The sequence below is a fragment of the Aythya ferina genome (genome assembly GCF_964211825.1).
Source record: "Aythya ferina genome assembly, chromosome: 4".
NCBI lineage: Eukaryota > Metazoa > Chordata > Aves > Anseriformes > Anatidae > Aythya > Aythya ferina.
Window position 1 is genome coordinate 864,151 of NC_140300.1, and position 20,966 is coordinate 885,116.

The following is a 20,966-nucleotide window of genomic DNA, read 5'->3' on the forward strand; positions in this document are numbered from 1 at the left end:
CCAGCGTCTTTGATTGCTTTCTTGTCCAGATTTAAAAGGGAAAGCTGCCAGCCCTGACAGAACAATCGTGCGGTTTTGAAGGGTGGAGGACGTCAGGGATGAGGCTGCTCCCTCGGCTGCTCCCTCTCCTCTTCCAGCTCGTACACCAAGTGATATCACCCAGCGATGTTTGGCCAGGGGTGGGGTTCCAAGCGGCTGCTGCTCCCTGCATTGCTCTTCCCTCTTCTGTTTCCCCCAAATTACCGTTTGTCTTGGGGCTGAGCTCAGCAGACGCTGCCGTACCCACGCTGACACAGAAGAGCTCCACGGCTTGGTGTGAACCAGGCAGCACGCTGGAACGTTTTCCCAGCGTTTCAGGTTTAAAGGTAAATAAAACGCTTTCTGCTTGCTTTGCCATCAGGTTAATTACCGTGTAAGGAGAGGTTTTTAAAAAGGAGTTTTAGGCAGCAGTGTCTGTGTTTGCTCTGGGTCTGGGGGACTCCACATGGGGTGTGCAGAGCTCCACGTGTCTCAGAGCTGCTGCGTGTGTGCAGGGAGCAGCCCGCAGGGTTCGTGGTGCTCGGAAATTTGAGGTGGAAAGTAAAAATTCCCTAAAAGCCAGTCATTTTCTGCTGCGAATATTCAAAAAGGGTGCTGGAATGACCTTTTTTGGCTTCTTTTAAGAACTACTTGCTGAAAACCTTGCGCAGATTTATTTATTTAGTTATTTGGAAGGCTGGGACAGACTCTTGGAAGGTTGCAGGGAGCTGTGCTGTGCGTGCTGCTGCCTCCGGCCGGGCTGCTTTTTGCCTTCCCAGGTGCTCGTTGTTCATTTGTGCTTTTTCTCCCCTCTGGGTAAATTTGTGAGTAAATTTGTGCTTTTTCTCCCTCTGCGTGCCTGCAGAGCTCGTGTCCTGGTTCCTCGAGCAGCTCGTGAGCCCTCCCTGTTCTGTAAGCCCCCGGGGAGGTGCTCCAGCAGGAGGATCTGCCTGGGGAGGATTTTGGGGTGCTGACCACAGCTCTGTGGGGCTGTGACGGGGTCGGGGGGGAAGCGCTCGGTGTCCTCAGGGCTCTCCCCCCGGCTGGGGGTGGGCAGGAGGCTGGGAGGGGACAGGCAGAACAGCCAACCCTGCGGGCTGAGGGCTGTAACTGCCACAGCTCGGCCAGAAAACTGGGCCAGAGGGGTGTGGGGCAGGGGCTGCTTCGTGGCTTTTGAGGTCGTGTGGTGCCAGAGCCCGGCTGAGCGGCAGGAGGTGAGTGCCCGCCTTGTTTGCTTGCTCCTACCCCGCTTATTCCCACTCTTCCTCTCACGCTGGGGAGCGAGCGAGTTCAGCTTGAGGCCCCGCTGCCACTGAGACAGCTTCAGGACACGCAGACTTTTTTTATTTCCCACTTTTTCCACCAAAAGCTCGACCTCAGCAGCGCTGCAGGAGCTGCAGTGCCCTTTTCCTTCCCATGTCTGTGCCGCATCTCCCGGCCGGCAGCGCTGCCGGTGCTCCCTGCACCCCTGGCAGTGCAGTTCTCTGCCTCGTTACCAGCTTTATTCCAGGTTAGTTAATTAATTAGCTGTCACCTTTATTAACATCCACACCTCTGTGGTGGCACAGGGGCTGTGAGAAGGCTGCAGAGCTAAAAGGGGAAGTGGTGAGTTATCGCTGAGCGTGTGCTGGGGCTGCTGAGACGAACGAGCTGCTGGCAGCCAGAGCTTTTCGCTGCCTGCCACAGGCAGGGCTCCTCTCCCCGTGGGTTGCTTCTGCTGTGTTTTTGGTTTGGAGGCAGAGGGAGCAGGTCTGGGGTGAGCCAGCCCTGAAGAGCTTGCAGGATTCGGCGTGTTGCTGCTGAGAAAAATCTCGTTTTGACCATCTCGCTCCGTGAACACCTCGGGTAAAGCAAATTTCCCACCCTTAGAACAGCGCCGAGGGAGGAAGGCTGCAGGAGCTGGAGGAAAGGAGGTTATCACAGCCTGCTGATCTTCAAGTTCAGCTGTAGAAAACTCGCTGAACAGCAAACTGAACTCAGCTGTTCTGCTTTAAAATGTTTTATTCCAGTGGAGCACTACGGGGTGAGGCGAGCCTGTGCCCGTTTCCCCGCTGAACAGATCGCTCCAGAAAACTCCTAAGGCACGGGGGTAATTTGCAAATGGTCCCAAAGCAGAGGCCACCTCCTCGTGACATTTGTTACAGACTGACTGTGCGTTATAGCAGTTGTTTTTTTCTACCTGCCAAATCCTCGTTTCTGGCCGGGTTAATTGCCTGCTGAGGGCCCGGAGGTGTGTGTGGGGCCGCGTCTCGCTGCGAGCTGGTGGCGTGGGAGCGTGCCGGGGCTGAAATCTGCAGCTCCTGGAAGTCCCAGCGACGGGAAATCCGCTCCTGAGCTCCTGGCCACGTCCCCTGGGAGCTTCCCGACCCAGCAAACGCAGGTTTGGTTTGCAAAGCTGCACATTTATTTTGAAAATGTTCCCTGCTGCTGCGTTCCTCCTCGTTCTGGGTGGCTCCAATATTGTTCCCTCTGACTGCTTTCCAAATTCACGTGCTGGGAGGTGGTTCTGGTTTTGCCCCGCAGTGATGAGGGATCCAGAGGAGAGGGAACTGAAAGGCAGGAGATGATTTCGGGGTTGTTTGCGTGAGGCTCTGTTCTGGCACTGTGGGAGGGGGAAGAGGTGGGAAGGGGTCGGGGTGAGAGCCCCTGGTGCTGCCCGGTGGGGGTCGGCTCCTTCCCATTATTTTCTGAGGTTCGTGGTCCTGTGGCTGCTGTTCCTTCTTGGGCTGACTTCAGGCTTTCCTCGTTTAAAATGACATAACGGGATGGGACATAAAACAAAAAAGGTCGGGACAGCTTACAGAATTCATCCTCAGAGTGTGAAACTTGCTGCTCCTACGTGGCTCACCTCTCCCAGGCTACAGCTCCGTGCGGATTTTGAGTTGAGATCCTCAAACCGCAGCCCTTACGGCGAGCAGTCCTGAGAGAGGCACCTCCGTTTATTGGAAAACTTCTGTCAGGAGTCAGTTTTTTTAGGCTGGCATCGCTTTGTCCTGCACCCCCTGGTTGTGGAGGTGCCTGACTGCCTCACGGGATTAAATTCTTGGTGCTTCCAGCCGAAATTCCAGGTGGTGGTTCCCACTGCCCCTCTGCTGGTTTTATTCTGGAGCATAGCTCGTTCTGATACAGCCCCACACCTTTCTGTTTCGAGTTGTTTGGATGTAAGATCGTGCCTTTCACATCTGCGGGATGGAAACCTTCCAGGCACAGAGCTCGGGCGCTGTCACACCCCTTGGATGCTTGCAGGGTGTTGTAGCTCACCCGTGGGGATCGCTGCGGGAGTGGCCCCCCGAGCGCTGCTCTGCTGGCTCCAGCTTGATCCCAAAAACCCCACATCCAGGCTGTGACTGCTCCGAGCTCTCCACGTAACGATTTCACTCGCAAGTCCTACTCCGTAAACACTTGGAGAGGGTTTTAATACTTTGGCTTACTGCTCCTGACACAGCTCCAGATTGAAATAAACGCAAACCGTGCCGAGCTGCCGTGTCAAGGCGTCGGCAATGCTGTTGAAAGTGTCCTGGCTGGGCACGGAGCTCGTGGGCACAGCTCGATTGCAGAAGGGCTGTGTGTTTTGGGTAAGGCTGTGCAGCAAAAAGGTTTTGTGCAACGGGATTTCGCTCTCGAAAGCACCGCTTCACCTGTCGCTGAAGCGCTGCTGCCTGAGCTCCCTTGTCCTCCTCCTCCCCGGGTTAGAGAACCCGCAGCGTGACGCAGGTGAAAAGATGACACAATCTAACGCTTGTCTTTTAACTTTCAGCTTTGTGCTGTTCTTGGAAAGTTTCGCACCACTTGTGAATTCCTTGAACCTTGGCATTGCGAGCCCACTTCTGTTGGGCCCTCCTCCTTTACAGCTTGCCCAAATTAAGACGCACTTGGCCCTCCAGCACTTGACCTCGGTCGCTGCCAGCAGCTCCGCACCTCCTCATGCTCGCTTGGGTCAGGCATTGCTGAAAAGCACCATGTTTAGCCCTCGAGGAGCGCTGCCCCAGAGGCCGAGAGGACCCAATCCGGCCGGCGCCAAGCCCCCGGGATCCTTTAGGGGAGGAGGCGCTGCGGGGCTGCAGAGAAAACCTGCGCCGGGGACGCCTCCGGGAGCACCGCAGAGATTTTCGGGCCAGGACAGCTTCCAGTGGACGGGCTCGCAGAGGATCAACGTGAGGGTGACTCTGCACAGGGCCGATCCGAGGCAGGTAAAGGTGAAAACGAACCTCCACCAGGAGCAGAAGGGAGAGGCACGCAGCAGCCGCTGGGACAATAACCCCTGCTCGGCCGGGGCCGCCGCGCAGAAGCCGCCCCCCCCGGCCCGAATCCCCGAGCAGAACACGAACGCCCAGAGCCGCTACACGCCCGAGAGCGCCTCCAGCATCCTGGCCAGCTTCGGGCTCTCCAACGAAGACTTGGAGGAGCTCAGTCGCTACCCAGACGACCAGCTGACGCCCGAAAACATGCCCCTCATCCTGAGAGAGATCCGGATTCGGAAGATGGGTCACTCTTTGTCGGGTCTGCATCCTCCGAGCCGCGGAGAAGAAACGCTGGGCGGAACGAGCGGCGCGGCGGTCAAGGGCAAAGTGATCGATTACGGGCACGCCAGCAAATACGGTTACACCGAGGATCCCCTGGAGGTGCGTGCTTACAACAGCGAGGTGCTGAACGAGGATCCCCTCGAGTCGCGCGTTTATAACCCCGAAGCGCCGGCGCCAGAGAGCAGGGAAGACTTCCAACGAGAGCAGAACGTGCCCATGGGCGTCCCGCCGCCCGGCGTGCCGTGCAACCCGGTGTTCCCCGTTCAGGATTTGCTGAAACCTCCGGCTTTCCAGAACGACTCCTCCACCTCCCGCTCCTTTTTTCCAACCGAGGCCGCCGGCAAAGTGTCCGGGCTGTGCTCAGCGCCCGCGGGGGGGCTCCCCGTGGTGAAGCCGGTGTCGCAGCCGGCGGTGCCGCCCGTCATGCCGCCCATGCTGCCTCCCCCCATGCTGCCTCCCCTGGCGCAGCCCCTGCTGCCTCCAGTCATGCCGCCCCTGGTGCAGCCGCCCGTGCCCCAGCACGTGATGCCGCCCATGGCCCAGCCGCCCTTTTCGGCCGAGCTCCTCGCAGCCGTCGGCCAGCACGAGCGAATTCAGCACGAGGCCGGGAGCAGCCAGCCCGCCGCGCAGAGCGGCTCGGTGGCGGGGCAGAAACCCTTCCAGCCGCAGCCCGAGGGGCCGATTAAATCTCCTTTTGGCATCGTGAAGGCCTCGTGGCTCCCCGTGTTCCTGCAGTCCGATGCCCAGAAGATCAAAAGGCTGCCCACGCCCTCCATGATGAATGACTACTATGCCACGTCTCCGAGAATATTCCCCCATATGTGTTCTCTCTGTAACATAGAATGCACTCATATGAAGGTGAGTGGCTTTCAAAGATTCTTGCCTAAGTTGTGCTCAGCACCTTACCTGCTGCACTGTTTCATGAACTAATTTTTTTTTTTTTTTTATCGTGCGTTGAATGAGTTGTGCTGCTGCTCGGCAGCCTGGGTGCTTGTGTGCTAATTGCAAACTGCTAGAAACCCTGCTAGGGAACGGTTATAACCCCGCTGCACAGCGTGTTCTCTCTCAGACTGCATTTCAGAATTTCTACGCATGTTATTGTGGTTTCTTTGAATGTGAAATATGATTTATGCCTTCTGCGATGGGATTTCGAGTGACAGAGCAAACCCTTTACCAGTAGGGTCAAATCCATCATCCGGGTGACTAAAATGCGTGCAGAAATCGTGTGCTGGGTCTCAGCGGGGTGGCTGAGATGTTCAGATATTCAGCCCCACTCCCGCAAAGTCTGCCTCAAAACAAAGCAGCCTATTTATCTGCAAAAATGTAATCTTCCAAATGTGGTCTGGGTGACATTGGCTGGCCCAGAGACTGAAGGGCAGCTCTGACGAGTACACAAAATGCTTCCATTCATCCGACCTAGCGTTCAGCTCTGGAGCAAGTCACAGTTCCAGCTCCCGGCAGAGGGAACCGGGGAATATGGGGAGAGAGAAAAGAATCCCAAAAGCTGTAGATTTTTCATGAAAGCCCTGAGCTGGATGTGTCAGAAATACAGGAGAATGTCATTTAAAATGAAATGCTTCCTTATTAATTTCATGTTTATAGACTTTAAATAGACATCAGCAAGCTTGGGAAGCCTGAGGGGGACACTCTCTGCAGTTTGGCAGAACCGTGCAGGACTGCAGGCCCTGTTTGTGCTGCCCGTTACAAAAGGGAGCGCACAGTTAAGATGGAGACAGCTGCATTGGGGACTTCAGAGTACAAATAAAAGTTCAAGCACTTTCACATGGGAAGCACTGACGGCCAGGAAGAATTGCAGCTGCTCGGGCGGGTTACAAAACCGAAAGGGAAGCTTGAATTAAGATAAAAACGTCTAAAACTGAACAGGGCAACAAATTCGTGTTTGTGTTCATAACTGGGCACAGCGCTTTGGAGAAGTGCGGTCTGTGTAAGTGTGAAGTACTTGGTAGCTTGCGTACTGCTTCTTGCTAAAACCCAGGAAATGTTTTTACTAAAAACCAGTTGACAAATCAGCTGAATTTCTGGGGGAGGCACAGATCTCTAACCCCTCCTTTTAATGGCACTCAGCGTAGCGTGTGTTCTCCAGGCTCCCCGATCCCACTGCACCTTTTCTCCTCGTCATGCCAGCTTCCAGCTCCAGCATAAGTTAACTTGATTCTGTGTTTTTTTTTTTTTAATGTATATGAGCTGCTGATTACGCATCACGTACCGGTTTGGGACAAGTCACATTCAAACAACGATGTTTCAAAATAATAAGATTAATTAGTTGTTTATTTTTTTTTTCCCCATACTGCAAGAAATAAAAATCTGTTCGAGCAATGTTAGCGCTGTACATTTGTGAATCCTAAAGCATGAGAGATTCCTCCTGCATTTATGGTGTGGGTTTACAAATAAAGCTGTGTCTCGGTTGTGTGGCTGGAGGTGCCCTGGACGTTGGGTTTTGGAAGCGATGAGGCCCTTGGAACTGGCAGATGAGCAGTGGTGGGGCGATGGAGCAGGAACGTACAGCCTCGTGGGGCGTGAGCTGTGCTAGCACAGGGGTGTTCCACGGGGAACAGAGGTAGTTTGCCACAATTTTGACAAATATTAGTTCAGAAATAACAGGATGAATTCACAGAGGATGTCCTCCGAGGGCCGTGCCTCTGATGGCTCCAGAAGCCCGAGCTGCAGCCGCCTGTAGGCGGGAGGTGAGTTCTGGGCTGGTGGCTCCCCCGTGCCTGCTGCCGTGAGCCCTGCAAGAGGAGACACCCGGTGAGCGAGGCTGCCTTTGGTCTCGTCTCCCCAGCACACCTCGAGGGGAATCTGCATCTTCAGGAGCTGTTCTGGGCCGGACTGGTGAGGCACGGGGACTGCCCAGCTGCAGCAGGCTGTTTGGGAACGCTGCGTTACAGACGGGAGTCTTGTCCCCTGGCAAGTTGGAAAGGTTGGATGGCTTCGGGAAGGAAGGAGATGAGCAAAGAGGATGGCTTGAAACAAGAGCGGACGACGAGTTATGAAGAGGATGAAAGATACCAGGTGAAGAAAACCTTTTTCTCCAACACTTGAAGGGACTGAACATCTGAAAACTGAAGTTTGTGGTGTTGAGATAACGGATTTCACAGAGCATTCATGTGCTGCACTGCCTTTTGTAGGTTCTTTTAACCCAGCCTTGTGCAGAAGCAGACTCATCTAGGGTCCATTTTCTTGACAAGTTTGACACAGAAGCTGTGCTGCCTCTCGGAAGAGAGCTCGAACAGGTTACCTGATGTCACATTATTGAACTGACAGATTTACAGCTGGCTGCTGCTCCTGGAGGGGCCTGCGGAGCTGCGGGGGCTGGTGGTGGCTGAAGCCTGCTGTCTGCAAAATCTCAGCCCCGTCGCCCTCGTTCTTGCAGCCTGCCTCTGCCATAACAGCAGCGAAACCCAGCCAGGGCTTTGTTTTGGCTTGGAGCTGAAAAATGCTTCTGCCGTTCCCCAAAGCATCTGCTCAGCTCTCCCCGGGGTTTTTATCTGCTGACGTATTTAGCTTTGCTTAATTAATGAGGTCTGATGGAATAAAAGCCGAAACGGCCTTGAGAGGTCTGCGGCGTTCCCAAATCCTCCGGAGCAGTGCTCTGCGTGCAGCTCCTGCCGCTCAGCACTCGGTGCACTTTCTGGTTCTTCTGTGATCCGAGGAGAACCCCGAGCACCTCTCCTGCAGCGCTCTTTGTGTGATCATTTCTTTGGAAGTGCTGTTGAGCTACGGCTCTGCTCACAAGTCAGAAGTTACAACATCTCCCAGCGGCGTGGCGCAGCCACCGCGGCTTGCTGTGGGGAGAAGCATTTCATAAGCCCTGCAGCGCCTGGTAGCTTCACACACAGATCTGGCGAGCCAGTCGGTGCTGAGACGACTTCTGGACCTGGGAGGAGTTCTCAGAAGCGTCCCGCGGTGGTTTTTCAGGGAAGAATGATTTTGTCCTGGGTTAGATGCGACCTCACCTCGGTGTCCTCTGCTTTCAAATGTATTTTCCAGCCTCCCCGACGTATGAAAACATTCCACGAACGCTTCACAGAGCGGCTTCGCTTTCAGCTGGGGGTTGTGGTCATGCTGGAGCAGTGAGGGGTGGTTTCTGTCTCCAACCATGCCCTTTGGGAACAGAGCACGGCCGTGATGCCAGCAGCAGGAGGGTTTGTGTGTACTGGAAGCCCTGTGCTGATGAGTAGAGCACCACATTAGGGTTTTTTCCTCCAGCTAAAACAGATTTAAAGCCAGGATCCTGGCCCAGGTGACCTCCAGAGATCCCCTCTGACCTTAACCAGGCTGTGTTGTGGTGCCCTGGGCTTTACCCTGCACACAGTCCTACAGCCACGGGGTTCCCCACAACAGGAATTGTGGCTGCATCACTGATGTAGTGGGACAAAACACGATCCTGCTCCCTCTTCCTCCTGGCTTTTTTGTAACGTGGGCTGGGCTGGCACAATACCCCGAGACCTGCTGGCCCCCCAAAATTAGGTAACGGCGACAGAGCTGCTCTCCCCTGGCCCGTGTGGGTTCGAGGTGCAGTGTGAAGCTGGCTGGGGGCTTCCTCCTGCCGGGAAGGATCCGTCTGGGGGAAGGATCCGTGCGGTGGGACAGCCTTGCCAGAGGGCCTGGAATCTTTCCGAAGACTTGAAAAGGGCGAGGAATTAATCAAAGAGGAGGAACACGCATAAATGGAGGCTCCTGCGATGATACGAAACGCAAGAGGGCATCGGCATAGCGAAGAGTTGAAGAGGAGAAGAACGGGGGTTTTGTGAGGGAGGAGAATATCTCCTTGTGGGCCTGCCAGCCTCTGCAGTGCCCGCTGCTCCGGCAGCTGAAGACCTGGGGAAGCAGAACGGCCTCTGCCGGCCCTCACGGACACCGGGTGTGCTTTCTGCACTGGGCAGTGCCTGAAGTCCCCTTGCCTTTCATTTCCAACAGCTAATTTCAGCCCTTCAGTGACGATTTTTCCATCTACCTTCAAGGCTACGGACAAACAGCCTTCTTACGGATGGGATCGCTCAATAACCGCGTGTTACGAGGACGAAACCAGCTTATCCTGAGGAATTGCTTGCTTTTTTTTTTAATTTGTACGTGGTCCGTGTGCTTCCTGTGCGCACAGATCTGTAGCTGCGTTGTCCTACAGCCTGCAAGGTGTTTCAGCTGCTCTTAAACCCTGCATTTGCCATGGTCCCACCGGGGAGGCTGCTGCGGAGGGGCCCGTGAGGGTTGTCTCCTGCCGGTGCTTGGGCAGTGGGGATGTTTGTGTGAGCACAGTGTCCTCCGGAGATGGTTGAGCAGCGTGTCTGCTTCTTCAGGAAATGGAAGTAAGTCTGGTGCTTAAAACGGGCTGTGTTTGCTGTAAAAGCTGTGTGCAGCATAAATAGCTGGGGTGGCTCTCTTCTAGCAGATCTCAGTGCTGTGAGGCTGGGGCTGTAAGCGCAGGGAGCGGCTGTTTTCACCCCGTCCTCTGGGCTGGCAAAACGCACAAAGCTACCCGTGGTCGCATCAATTCCTCCCACCTCACGTGCTCTGAGTGAGCCGTCACCAGCTTTCCTTTGAAGCGGTGTGTTCAGCCTTTCTGCCAATAAACCAGAGACGCTGCTCGCTCGGTGTTTTATAACCTTGTGTAAACCGGCACGTGCATCCCAGAGAGCCAGGTAATTTCAGAACAGCGAGGCATTTTGTAAAGCCGGGCCTGTCAGTTGCATTATTCACCCATTATTGTTTAAAATACCGAAGCAGCAGGAAGTTGGCCTTTAAGGATGCTCAGCGATTGTCACGACGATGTGGTACCCTCCTGACACGATCCCTCCCGACGTGATACCATCTGAGAGCAGTCAGCAGCTCTCGATCAGCGAGCTAACCGGAGCAGTTGCTTCCACTGGAGCACCAATTTAGTCCAGCATTACTCCTACAACCACAAGAACAGCCTTGGTGCACAGCTTCCTATAGGGGAACTAAATCAGCGTTTACCTTAACCCCGTGCATAAGCAATTTTCAGGTCTGGGGGCTCCCGTTGTACTTGTGGCTGTGCAATGCTCATCCCAGCAGCTGTTTCCCAAGTAAGGCTTTTGCGAAGGCTTTTTCTGCATAGAAATTCACGGGGGGGTGTGTGTGTGACAAGATTCATCGGGCTTTTGAATGACCTTTCGTTGGAGCTTGCTCTTAGGAGTGATTGCGCTCGGAGCACTGCTAAAGTCGAGCTTCCACAGAAATGAGACTTGGCTCGCCGATAGCACGTTGTGTCAGGTTCTCTGCTGTATTCAGCTTCTTGTGCCGCGTGCGTGTTCATACAGCCTGACAGCTCGTGAAGGCTGCTAACGGCTTTCTCGTTACATGTAGCCAGCTGCTGGATCAGCCCTTTGTGCTGGAGATGCGGTGACAGCGGCGCAGGGTGCTGATGGAAGTAGCAGATTAATGTAATGCGATGTAATTCTCTACACTTTCCACCTAAATTCCTTCGTGTTCTGCAGCAGCCTTCCATAATCATTAAGCGTTCTCATCGTTAGCATTAAGGAGTGGTAATCTCAAGTGAGAAATGTGACCCCGACATCAGATCATGTGTTAGTAACGTTTGCTAGCAATGGAAGGTAAAGTATGACAGTGCTTCAGGTTGTGGTCAAATGCTAACGTTTTCCCTGCTAATCAAACTTCTCTGGATGTCTTCTCTCCACCTAGGACTGGATTCTGCACCAGAACACCCCCTCCCACATCGAGAGCTGCCGCCAGTTACGCCAACAGTAAGGAATTTGTTTAAAAAGTTCATTTAGGCCAAAAAACGCTTCCTGTGCATGCACGTGGGCCCTCAAACCGTGCTGGGTGGGTTTCCGTGGTTCAGATCTCAATATCTGAGCACTGTTCTGAATTTGTTTTAGACTATTAGGTGAAGGAAAGTGGCACGTGGTGCTGCTGGAGTCCTGCACGGGAGCTTAGATCTGTAACAGCTGCTGCATGTGAGACCAGGGCTGTGCCCAGACGCAGCTCTCTTTGCTGACAGTCGTGTTCTCTGCATTTAACAGGTACCCAGACTGGAACCCCGAGTCTCGTTCTTCAAAGAGGTAACTGCCTTTTGCTTACAGGTGGTTTTAAATTTGTCACTGTCACAAGTATTTGGGAATGAAGGCAATGAATTTTCCTGCTTTGTTCACTGACGAGCTGTACTGGCGGCCTCCTTGCCTTTTTGTTGTAAAATGGTGTTGCCCTAAATCCTTTAATCAGGTGAGGGGCACGGTATCCAAAGTTCCTTCACAAGAACGAGAGCAAGCTGTAGGGAATTTCTCCTTACATTTCTTCAATGCACCGTGGGCATTTCTCATAGCCGTGCCTCAGTCTGTCGTGATCAAACTGAGGGATTTCGACTTTTAGACTTAAACTTTTTTCCAATTAAGCCGCTCTTGTTAGCAGCTTGAAGTCTGTTTGACAGTAGGCTACCCTGTGTTGGCTCCTTATTCCCCAGACTTTTTCGCCCATAGATCCCTTGGGAAGCTGTGGGATCGCGGGCTGAAGAAGCAGTGGAACTGATGAACTCATGTCTCTTCTGTTTAAAGCTTATTCTGTTTACAATTACGTTTTATAAAAACACACCCTGCAGACTAATTCTGCTTGGATCTCAGCGAGATTAAGTTATTCTATTGCCTCAGTGTTTGTGCATACTCCAACTTCAACACAAACAGGAACGACAGGACTTTCATTTTTGCTGCCTTGCCCTGCGACCCCCATTAATTAGACGTGCTTCGTGGGAAGCTCACTATTAGTTGGAAGAAAAAAAGGCTGAAAATGTAGGTCAGGTTAATTTGCAGAGTGCATCCAAGGTCTCTCCATGTTCATAACCATAAAGCAATATGGTGTTAGAGGGAAATAAAACAAACTTCAAACTTTCACGGAGAGTAATTATATTTTAACACCTCAAACTGAAATTGCTGCAGAGCTGCAAGTGCTGCTGCTGTTAAACACACCAGGGATAAAGGGAACTGCCCCGAACTGGAGGAGCTCAATGAACTGGACAGACGTTTACCAGCACTTTGAGAGTGATCTGTGCTTGCAGGTGGGGCGAGAGCTGTCTTTTTGGGTGGTGCTTCCTTGAGTCCTGGGTGCTGACAGCACGTCTGCAGCTGGGGAGTCAGTGATGGCTGGGCTGCGGGCACAGGCTCAGGGCAAGGCAGAGGAGCTCGCTTGGTGCTGTGACCCTCTGGTAGCTGGCTTTGTGCTGCTTTATTTTTATAAATGGCTTTGTTTTGCTACTGCATTCAACCATTTCTATGGTGCACAGGAATACCAGGAGTGATGTGGCTTTTTAATGGTGTTTGAAGGTTGCTAATTAAATACCACTTTTGGGATGCGCTGTGTGGGGCGTGTTGGAAGTCATTTAGGGGACTGGAGGTTTTTCAGCTGACCTCAGCTAGCTGCTGGCCACACAGGTCTTGTCAGCCCCTTCTCCAGTCTGCCAGGGGGCAGCCCTCTCTCCTGAACCTACTCCATCTCAGAGGAACTTGGCTTCTAAAACAGTGATAATAAGGCTGGACGTGGTGCCTCAGGAAGTGCTCTTGCTCTAGCTTGACTTACAAGCCTTTCAGTTGACACGTGTTGCTCACGTTGTGCTAAGACTTCTGCATTTTGTTTGATCAGCATATTTTCTTCCCAGTGGGTCTAGTTGTGCTGGGCACGCATGCCGTGTCAGTCATTTCCTGGTCTGTCTCTTAATTTTGGTGCTAAATTTACCGGTGAGATTCTGCTTTTTGTTCTGAGCTGAAGGGCTTCTCCATCAGACACTTTTTTTAACGTGAGGTCTCTCAGGCACCGTCTGCTCTACCTGGGCAGGGGATGTTTGTCATCGCAGGGTTCAGTACGGGCTGAGAAATTGCCAAGTGGCAGGCCAGTATGCTACGGCCAAGCACTCGTCCTAGCTTGCCTTAAATATTCTGGATAATTTAGAATATACTCCGTGCATTTTCAAGGTTTTCTCTTTTACTCCTGTGATCTGTTCGGTCCTCTAAGAGGACTGTTGCTGTGATGGATCTCATCCCATGTTCTTCATCAGCTTGACATCTCTCCATAGCAGAAGTATGCATTAGGTGTGTATTTAAGTAGTTCTGTGGAACCCGTCTTTCAGTCTCAATCAGTCTTATAAATGTAACAGCATGAGGTTGCCACCTTCCAAAGTAAATTTGGAAGAAGCAAAGTATCTTCATTCATTACTTTTTCATGTATTCTTCTCCTATTTCTGTTCATTTTTCGTAGCCCTGCAGCTTGTAACTTCAGAGCTGTCTTTACAGCTTTCTCTCCATGCAGGTATTTCTCTCCCACTCACCTCTCAGTTCTGTTTAACATTGGTGACGTGGTTCCTCCAGAAATAGAAGCATGTTTGTTAATAAATTAGGCTCTAAGCATTGTTGATTTTTTTTTAATTTCTCCAGAAAGTCTGTTTGAACAGGCGCAGGTTAATCATTCTCTGCCGTGTCAGAGCTCACTGAATGCCTTTATTCTGCCAGAAATGCTGGTGACAGGAAAGAAAACCAGACCCCGAAGCGGCGCTCCAACTCTGCCAGCCCCAGCCCCAGGCGTTCGAGGGTGGCCGGCTCCAGCTATGTTCTGCGGCGGTCGCGATCGCGATCCAGGAGCCCCGGCCGCTTCAGGCCAACAAGACCACGAAGCCGAAGCCCACGGCAGATGCGACGGCTCAGCCCGAGGCACAGGTCAAGGTCACCACAGCGGTCAAGAAATCTGCTGAGAACAAGTCTGCGACCTCCCAGGTCTTCCAGTAATGACTGGTCCAGGAGGGCGACCCGATCGCAAGGTACAGGGCGGATAACACTTATTTAAATGCAGTGTTACACATTCAAATCGAAGCTTCCTTTAATTTCAGGAAGGCAGAGTTGGTTTCAAGAGGTTTATCCGTAGTTTTCCACCGAAAATCTGTTTTTAAAAACGACTTTTCCTTTTGCTGTTGCTTTGAGAGGAGTGTGCTTAGCAGGAAACAGGCATTCTGAAAGATAAAAAGTCTTCCTTGCCTAGTGTCAGAAACAGTTTAATGGTTCCAAACCACTGCTGAACAACTGCCTTTTCTGAGTGTTTGCTCAGTTTTTAAGCCAGTAAAGATAGTCAAGAACTGAAAACAAGAGGATGCTTGCTTGTTCAGCATCAAAAAAAATAATTTTGCAAGTGTGCCGTGTAGATGTGGAGAAAGAAAAAACGATGCTCAGAAACTGCATTGAATGGAGGTGGAATTTATGAGGAAAAGATGAAGTTTTCATAAATAATTTAGTTGACATAAGGGCGTGGTACCTGAAAGGCTTTCAGTGAAGCATGCTTCATAACATTTTGTTGCACCACTTTGTGACTCTTCAGTCAGCTCATTTCCTCCAGCTTGTTGTTCTAGGAAATTTTGAGTGAACTCAGTTCCTTGTAATTAATTCTGAGTTCAGTCCTTGCCTGAAATACAAGTATGTTTGAGGGTTTTGTTCCTTTTTCAAATTCTGAAGAGCAAAACAAAGGAATTTCAAAGGATGGGCTCTTTTTTCTTTGACCCGGATACTGTGCCTTTGTTTGTGTGCGTTAAGGAAATTAAGAGCAAGGGAGCTCTTACGGGAAAGAAGCTGGAGTTGTGAAGGGACAGGCATTTTCAAAGAGATAGTTATAAGAGCAAAATCCCATTCTAATGTAGCACAATAGGTAGAAGAGGCAATTGAGAACCAAAATATAAATTTTTCACCGATCTCCGCAAAAACAAAGCATATGGGAAATCAAAGTTGTATCAGATTGTTAAAGAGCAATTTAAACCCGCACGTTAGGCTGTAGGACAAAGTGACAGAGAGCAAGACAGCGAAGAATACTGAGTTTAGCAGAGGGCACCAAGCCAAAAAGCACTGCAGTGCATCAGTATGTCAGAGAAAGATCAAAGGCTTGAAAAGTTGTTTTCTTTTTTTACGTTCCCTGACATGCAAAATTCTGCAGTCGTTCCTTGCTCTGCCATTCGGCTGCTTGCAGATGATATTGCCCATGTCACGTCAGCCTCACTAAAAATGTCAGGTTATACAACAGCACCGTGAAAGTAGTGCAGAGGTTTCTTATTTATAGGCCACCTCTGCTAGAGTGGGATTAAGGTTCTCGAACTTCAGCAGGTTCCAGGACTGAGTCAGGAATAGGGAACGTAGAAACCAGAACAGCAGCGTAGGTGAGGGCTCTTAAAACCAACCAAAAACGGGTTTGTTTTCCCTTCCCCTCACAGACAGAAGGGCAGCTTTGGAGGCAGTAGTGAAAAGTTTAGGACCTGGCTTTGTAGCGGAGTTCAATAAGCATAAATCACTTCAAGCAGCTGGGCTAGGATCCTCGGGATCGGGAAAATCACCATCCTCTCATGGACCCCTAGGGAAGATGCCTGGAAACATGAAGAAGCCGCTGAAAAGCGTTTCACCGAAGGCTGCGAAGAAGGACACGCTTTCTCTGCCTGGGTCAAGTTCTTCTCCTGAAAGTGACGATTCGCCCCAAGACAAAGAAGTGGAAGAGGATGAGGAAGACTTACCCGCAGGAACCAGCGGACCTCGTCCTTCTCCTTATAACAGGGTGAGTTTCTCAGTGTTTTTCTCTGTGATTTGAAGTATTTGCTTTGTATCCCATTGCAGGGGGATCATGTGGGGAAGGATTAACTGTTCTGTTCGCTAATTCTGTGCAATAGATAGTGCTGTGATAGTACAGCTTCGTGCTAAGCACCACAGCAAGCGCTTTGTAACAGATGGGAAGCACTCCAGGAGGTTTGTGTTACAGCAGCAGAAAGAAATCCCAATTAAGCTCGGGGCCCTGTGCTGCTGTGCACTTGTTTGTATAAATGGTGCGTGATGAGCTCTGCTGGAAGGTGCTACCGTGTAAGTATAAGGGGTAGGAGGCAGAAAGTACTCATTTTCATGTCATGCACAGAAGGCGAGGCAGAAGAACTTCTTACTCCTCTTGTAAGAAGGATCTTAAGCCAGTGTCGACTTTGTCCATCAGATTGGGATCTCTTGGACACACTGCACCTATAAACCAGGACACGCAGCACCTATAAACCAGGACACACAGCACCTATAAACCAGACTTTTGTTTTAGTTACTCTTGGGTGTCTGTGGTAGATGCACTTGTCCTTGGTAGATCCTAGCCTGTAAATGATAAGGGAAGAGGACACTGCCTGCTGATACTGAAGGCTAATAGATAGTGAAAGGAAGGTAGTGGAGTTGGGCAACTCTTTCCCCACATAGCCTAGACAGCTGGAATGACATTGATTTTTAATACTTAGTAAAAACAAGACGGTTGTACACTGTTACCTGATAATCCTAGCTGACGTCACCTAATAATCTGAAGGTTGTTACTGTCTCTGCTCATGGCAGGGGGTCGGAACTAGATGATCCTGAGGGCCCTTCCAGCTCAGGCCATTCTGTGATTGGAATTATGGATCTGTCCTTGTGTTAAAGAGCAAAAGACTCAAAACACCTCAGTGAGCTAAGCAGTTGGTCTGCTCTGGGGCAGTTTCTGTTGCTTTTTCCTTTGTTGTACTAGACTTAACATGGAAATTGCTTGTTTTTGTTCTATTTTTTACTTTGTAGCTGTTGAGAGAGGAACTGCTGAATTGCGGGACAGTCCTTCAAATATCTGATTTACCTGATGATGGCTTTTCAGATCAGGATATTAAAAAAATCGTTCAGCCGTTTGGCAAAGTCAGTGATCTCATCGTACTGCGCTCTAGGAACGAGGTGAGTTTTCCAGCAGAAGGTGTTTGTGCGAGAATGCAAAAGAAATTGTCAAACAATAAAAGCTGCAGTACCTGTAACCTCAGCTTGTCCTTTTGGATAAGGCTTCCTGAGCAGGTTGTCATTAAAAATCACAGAAGTAACCTTGGAATAGCAGCGAGTCTTAATTCTGTGATGCTACCTGAGTCTTAATTGTTAATTGTTCGAGGAGCTAGGCTCCCTTTTATGTAATACTGCAGTCTAAACTTTGTCATCAAACTCCCCATGAACTCTGGGAGCACACGCAGTTCTGTCGTGAGCAGCTTTTCTAAAAAAAAAAATGCAGAAATTTGCATCTTGTGCCTACAATAGAAGTAAAGCCTGAAAGTGCCTTTTATTTTAGGCCTACTTGGAAATGAACTACAAAGAAGCAGTGATAGCAGCTGTGAAATACGGTGAAACTGTGCCAGTGCTGGTGAATGGGAAACGGGTGAAAATAAGTGTAGCAGAAAAGCCAAAAGCATCTCCTGGCCAGGTAAGCAGTGTGTTGGTGAATAACATAATATTTTCTGTGTAGCTTGGAATTTTAATCCAGAAACCAATATTCTTAAGAAAAATATTTAGTTGTTTTAGTTGATATTTTTTTAAATTGCTTTTCATAAGCCCAAGTCAAAAAATATACGAAAATCCTCTTGCGACTTTCAGATTTGAGCTTTCTGTTTTGCTTGGTTCAGATTGCTGACTGTGAATAGTGAATATCAGTTTAACAAAATGAAAGATGCAACCTATCCAATACAAAGTACAGGTGATGCGATAAAAGTTCTTCTTTCTGTCTGCTTTAGGCTAAAATGAACATCAAAAAAAAGACTCGGATTGTTAAAAAAGTTGCGCCGAGTACAAAGTAAGTGCTGCATTGCATCCGTTAATGTCACTGTTACTGATAACCACTGGAAACCAGGTGTGCTCGTATCTGTGTTTTCCTGGTTTGGAACTTCTAAAGCTATTTTGATATTCATGAATTGTCTTTGAATCTGATTTTTCTTTATCTTTTCCCCATCTGTTCATAATAGAAAACATCAGAACACCACCACTAAGACAACTAAATCTGTTACAGGTGAGGCTTTGACTACCTTGTATCTGATGATACCTTTGCTCTTCATTCCCATTTCTCTGTTTTTATGAGTGCTTTATTTAATAGTGACTGAAAGCAAGCCCAGAGAGGTATGAGAAAGTGAACAGCTTGTACTTTCAGCTGTCTTCTTTTTCATGTAACCTGGCTGGCTTGAGAAACACCCACAAGCAGCAATAAAAATAATAATAAAAAAAAAAAAAAGACCCATGCTGATACTCTGTAATTTTAAATATTTGCCCCTGTGTATTCATGATACGTGTGGTGTTCTATCCTCCTTGAAATTTGTGTAATTCTTTGAGTTGCCTTTGATATAATGCATTTAACATTGCTTTTTGCAGCTAGTGCTTCTCAGTGCCTTATTATCCTATACATTCAAGTTGCTTTTAAATTTATGCCCTGGTCATCTAAGGATTCGGACAGAATCAGTTATTGTTACTTAGTCTGGCAGAAACACCTGTATGTCATGCTTTAACGAGTAACTTTCTTTTAGTACTTTACTGAAAAAGAGGACAGATTGTGGCAAATACATGAGAAGCCAATGAGATTTTACAGAAATGCTGGTGTTACACACTGAAAATGAAAACCAAATCATTTTTGCTGTTTATTTTTTGGCTTTCGTGGGTGCTTGTTTTGAATGCAATTAGGGACAAGTCACTGTTTTTTGTTTTGCTGGGAAAATTCAATCAGCTAAAACTTACAAGAAAAAAACTTAAGAGGTGCTGTTTCAAGTTTTTTTCATTGGGTGGTACGTCACTTCTGAATCCAGTTTGTAAAATGGAATTACAATTCCTATAGCAGTGCTTCTCAGAGCTGGCTCAGATGGAAACAGTGAATTGCAATTTCTCTTAAATTGCATTTAAGAGAAAGAGGAAATGAACTTTTTTACAGCAGTAGGGTTGTGCCACCAGAATCCTAAATAAATTCATGAAGCAGAGTAACTTCTGCGACTTGCATTCAAGTTTGTTGTTGAATTAACTTATTTTTTAGGTTTTGGTGTTTTTTTGTCATACCAATTGAATTGCTGCAGATCAGATGATTTCTGTACATATTTTCATCCTCTTTACTCTTTTTTTTTTTTTTTTTTCCTCTTACACAAATGTAAGACTTAAGAAATAAGCATTTCTGCTGATTTATTTTTGGCTATTTTACATAGGTAAAAAAGAAAAAACTAAGAAATCTGTGGTGACAAAAGATAGTAAGATCAAGAAAACCTCAACTACTGCAGGTAAGACAAATGAGAACTTTCACTCCTTCCTTGAATGAACACACAGAATGGTTTGGGTTGGAAAGGACCTTAAAGATCACTTAGTTCCACTCCCTGCCAGGGAGCCCAGGCTGCCCCCAGCCCCATCCAGCCTGGCCTTGGGCACTGCCAGGGATGGGGCAGCCACAGCTCCTCGGGGCAGCCTGGGCCAGGGCCTCACTGCCCTCTGAGTGAAGAATTTATTCTGAATATCTAATCTAAATCTACTCATGTTTAGTTTTAAACTATTACTCCTTGTCCTATCACTAAAATCCCAGATAAGATGTCTCTCCAGCTTTTTTGTAGGTCCCCTTTAGGTACTGCTTTCAGTACAGGTGCTATTCTGCTGCCTTCCACTTCCCACACAAGATATTTAAGGGAGTGAGTCCAAACCTTTCACACCTTTCACAGAGTTTGCAATACAGTAGTCTTAGATAGGTGTGCAGTCTTCTCGCACCTTGTGACTTTGCAAATAGTAATAAGCAGTGCTGCTGGTAGGTCTGGAGTAGCAAAGAACCAGGTAAAGAAGATGATTTTTGAGAAAGCAAAATCATCTTACCCTTTCATGTAAAGACAGCCACAGAGTTGTTTTGTGAAGCTGGAATGAGCTGGTCCTGTGCATTCATTTTCTGCTCATTTGTGACAAGAGGTCTGAAAAAATCTTTATCTTGCTTTCAAACTGAAAAGATCTTTATCTTGCTGTTACCTTCCAGCAAATTCAGTAGAAAATAAGTCTGAAGATCTTCAGATCTCAACAGAAGCTGAAATGGACACTGGGGAGGCTGAGCTGTCCGACCCAAAGAGTGTTACGGAAGCAGACAAAGTTACAGAGGCTGTGAAGGTGGTAGAGACTCCGACCAAAGGAATTGATAATCCTGCATCTTTACTAGGTAATTCTGATACGATGATGCTGGTTTTAGGTTACTTTGCTAGTTGTAAGTTCCATAAATTTGACATTGTGGTATCTTAAAATGTTTTGTAGAGAAACTTGCAGAGATGCCTCAGGTGGCAGCAGTGGACTTGGATGAAATTAAGGAGCCTTTAATTGATCAAGGTAAATTGCAAACTGGCAGTGTTTTTTCATTTCTGTCCTAAGCTATTGTGAATTATGTCAGAATAGTACCGAGGCCAGGAACTTTTCAGAGACGAAGATGACCCAGGATATCAGAGAAGGAAATTGGTTAGCTTCGCTGACCGAAACATAAAAGAACGCTTTTATGGGACTGGGACTGAAGAAGAGTAGCCAAAAACCCCTCAGAATTCACATATTTTTAGCTGGCATAGTATTTTTGCCTAGACCTTTTCTGTGCAGCATGGAATTTTATTTGCAGCTCATCAGAGGAAAGGAGTAA

The 20,966-nt window shown here is 49.0% G+C and overlaps 1 protein-coding gene across 7 annotated transcripts in view; it reads left to right on the top strand.

The window, feature by feature from the left end:
• Positions 1–20,966, top strand: part of ZNF638 (zinc finger protein 638) — a 49,873-nt gene that overhangs the window by 5,302 nt on the left and 23,605 nt on the right. For 5 of the 7 annotated variants that reach the window (XM_084516339.1, XM_084516340.1, XM_084516341.1 and 2 more), the window contains exons 2-13: positions 3,776–5,399; positions 11,223–11,284; positions 11,564–11,602; positions 14,033–14,337; positions 15,769–16,103; positions 17,117–17,263; positions 17,643–17,774; positions 18,082–18,140; positions 18,310–18,353; positions 19,525–19,596; positions 20,328–20,504; positions 20,597–20,668. In XM_084516339.1, the coding sequence (XP_084372465.1) occupies positions 3,776–5,399; positions 11,223–11,284; positions 11,564–11,602; positions 14,033–14,337; positions 15,769–16,103; positions 17,117–17,263; positions 17,643–17,774; positions 18,082–18,140; positions 18,310–18,353; positions 19,525–19,596; positions 20,328–20,504; positions 20,597–20,668 (3,068 nt within the window). Of the gene's footprint in view, positions 1–139; positions 366–3,775; positions 5,400–11,222; positions 11,285–11,563; positions 11,603–14,032; positions 14,338–15,768; positions 16,104–17,116; positions 17,264–17,642; positions 17,775–18,081; positions 18,141–18,309; positions 18,354–19,524; positions 19,597–20,327; positions 20,505–20,596; positions 20,669–20,966 lie in introns of those variants that run through there. The other 2 variants (XM_084516338.1, XM_084516337.1) reach the window with 2 other exon arrangements.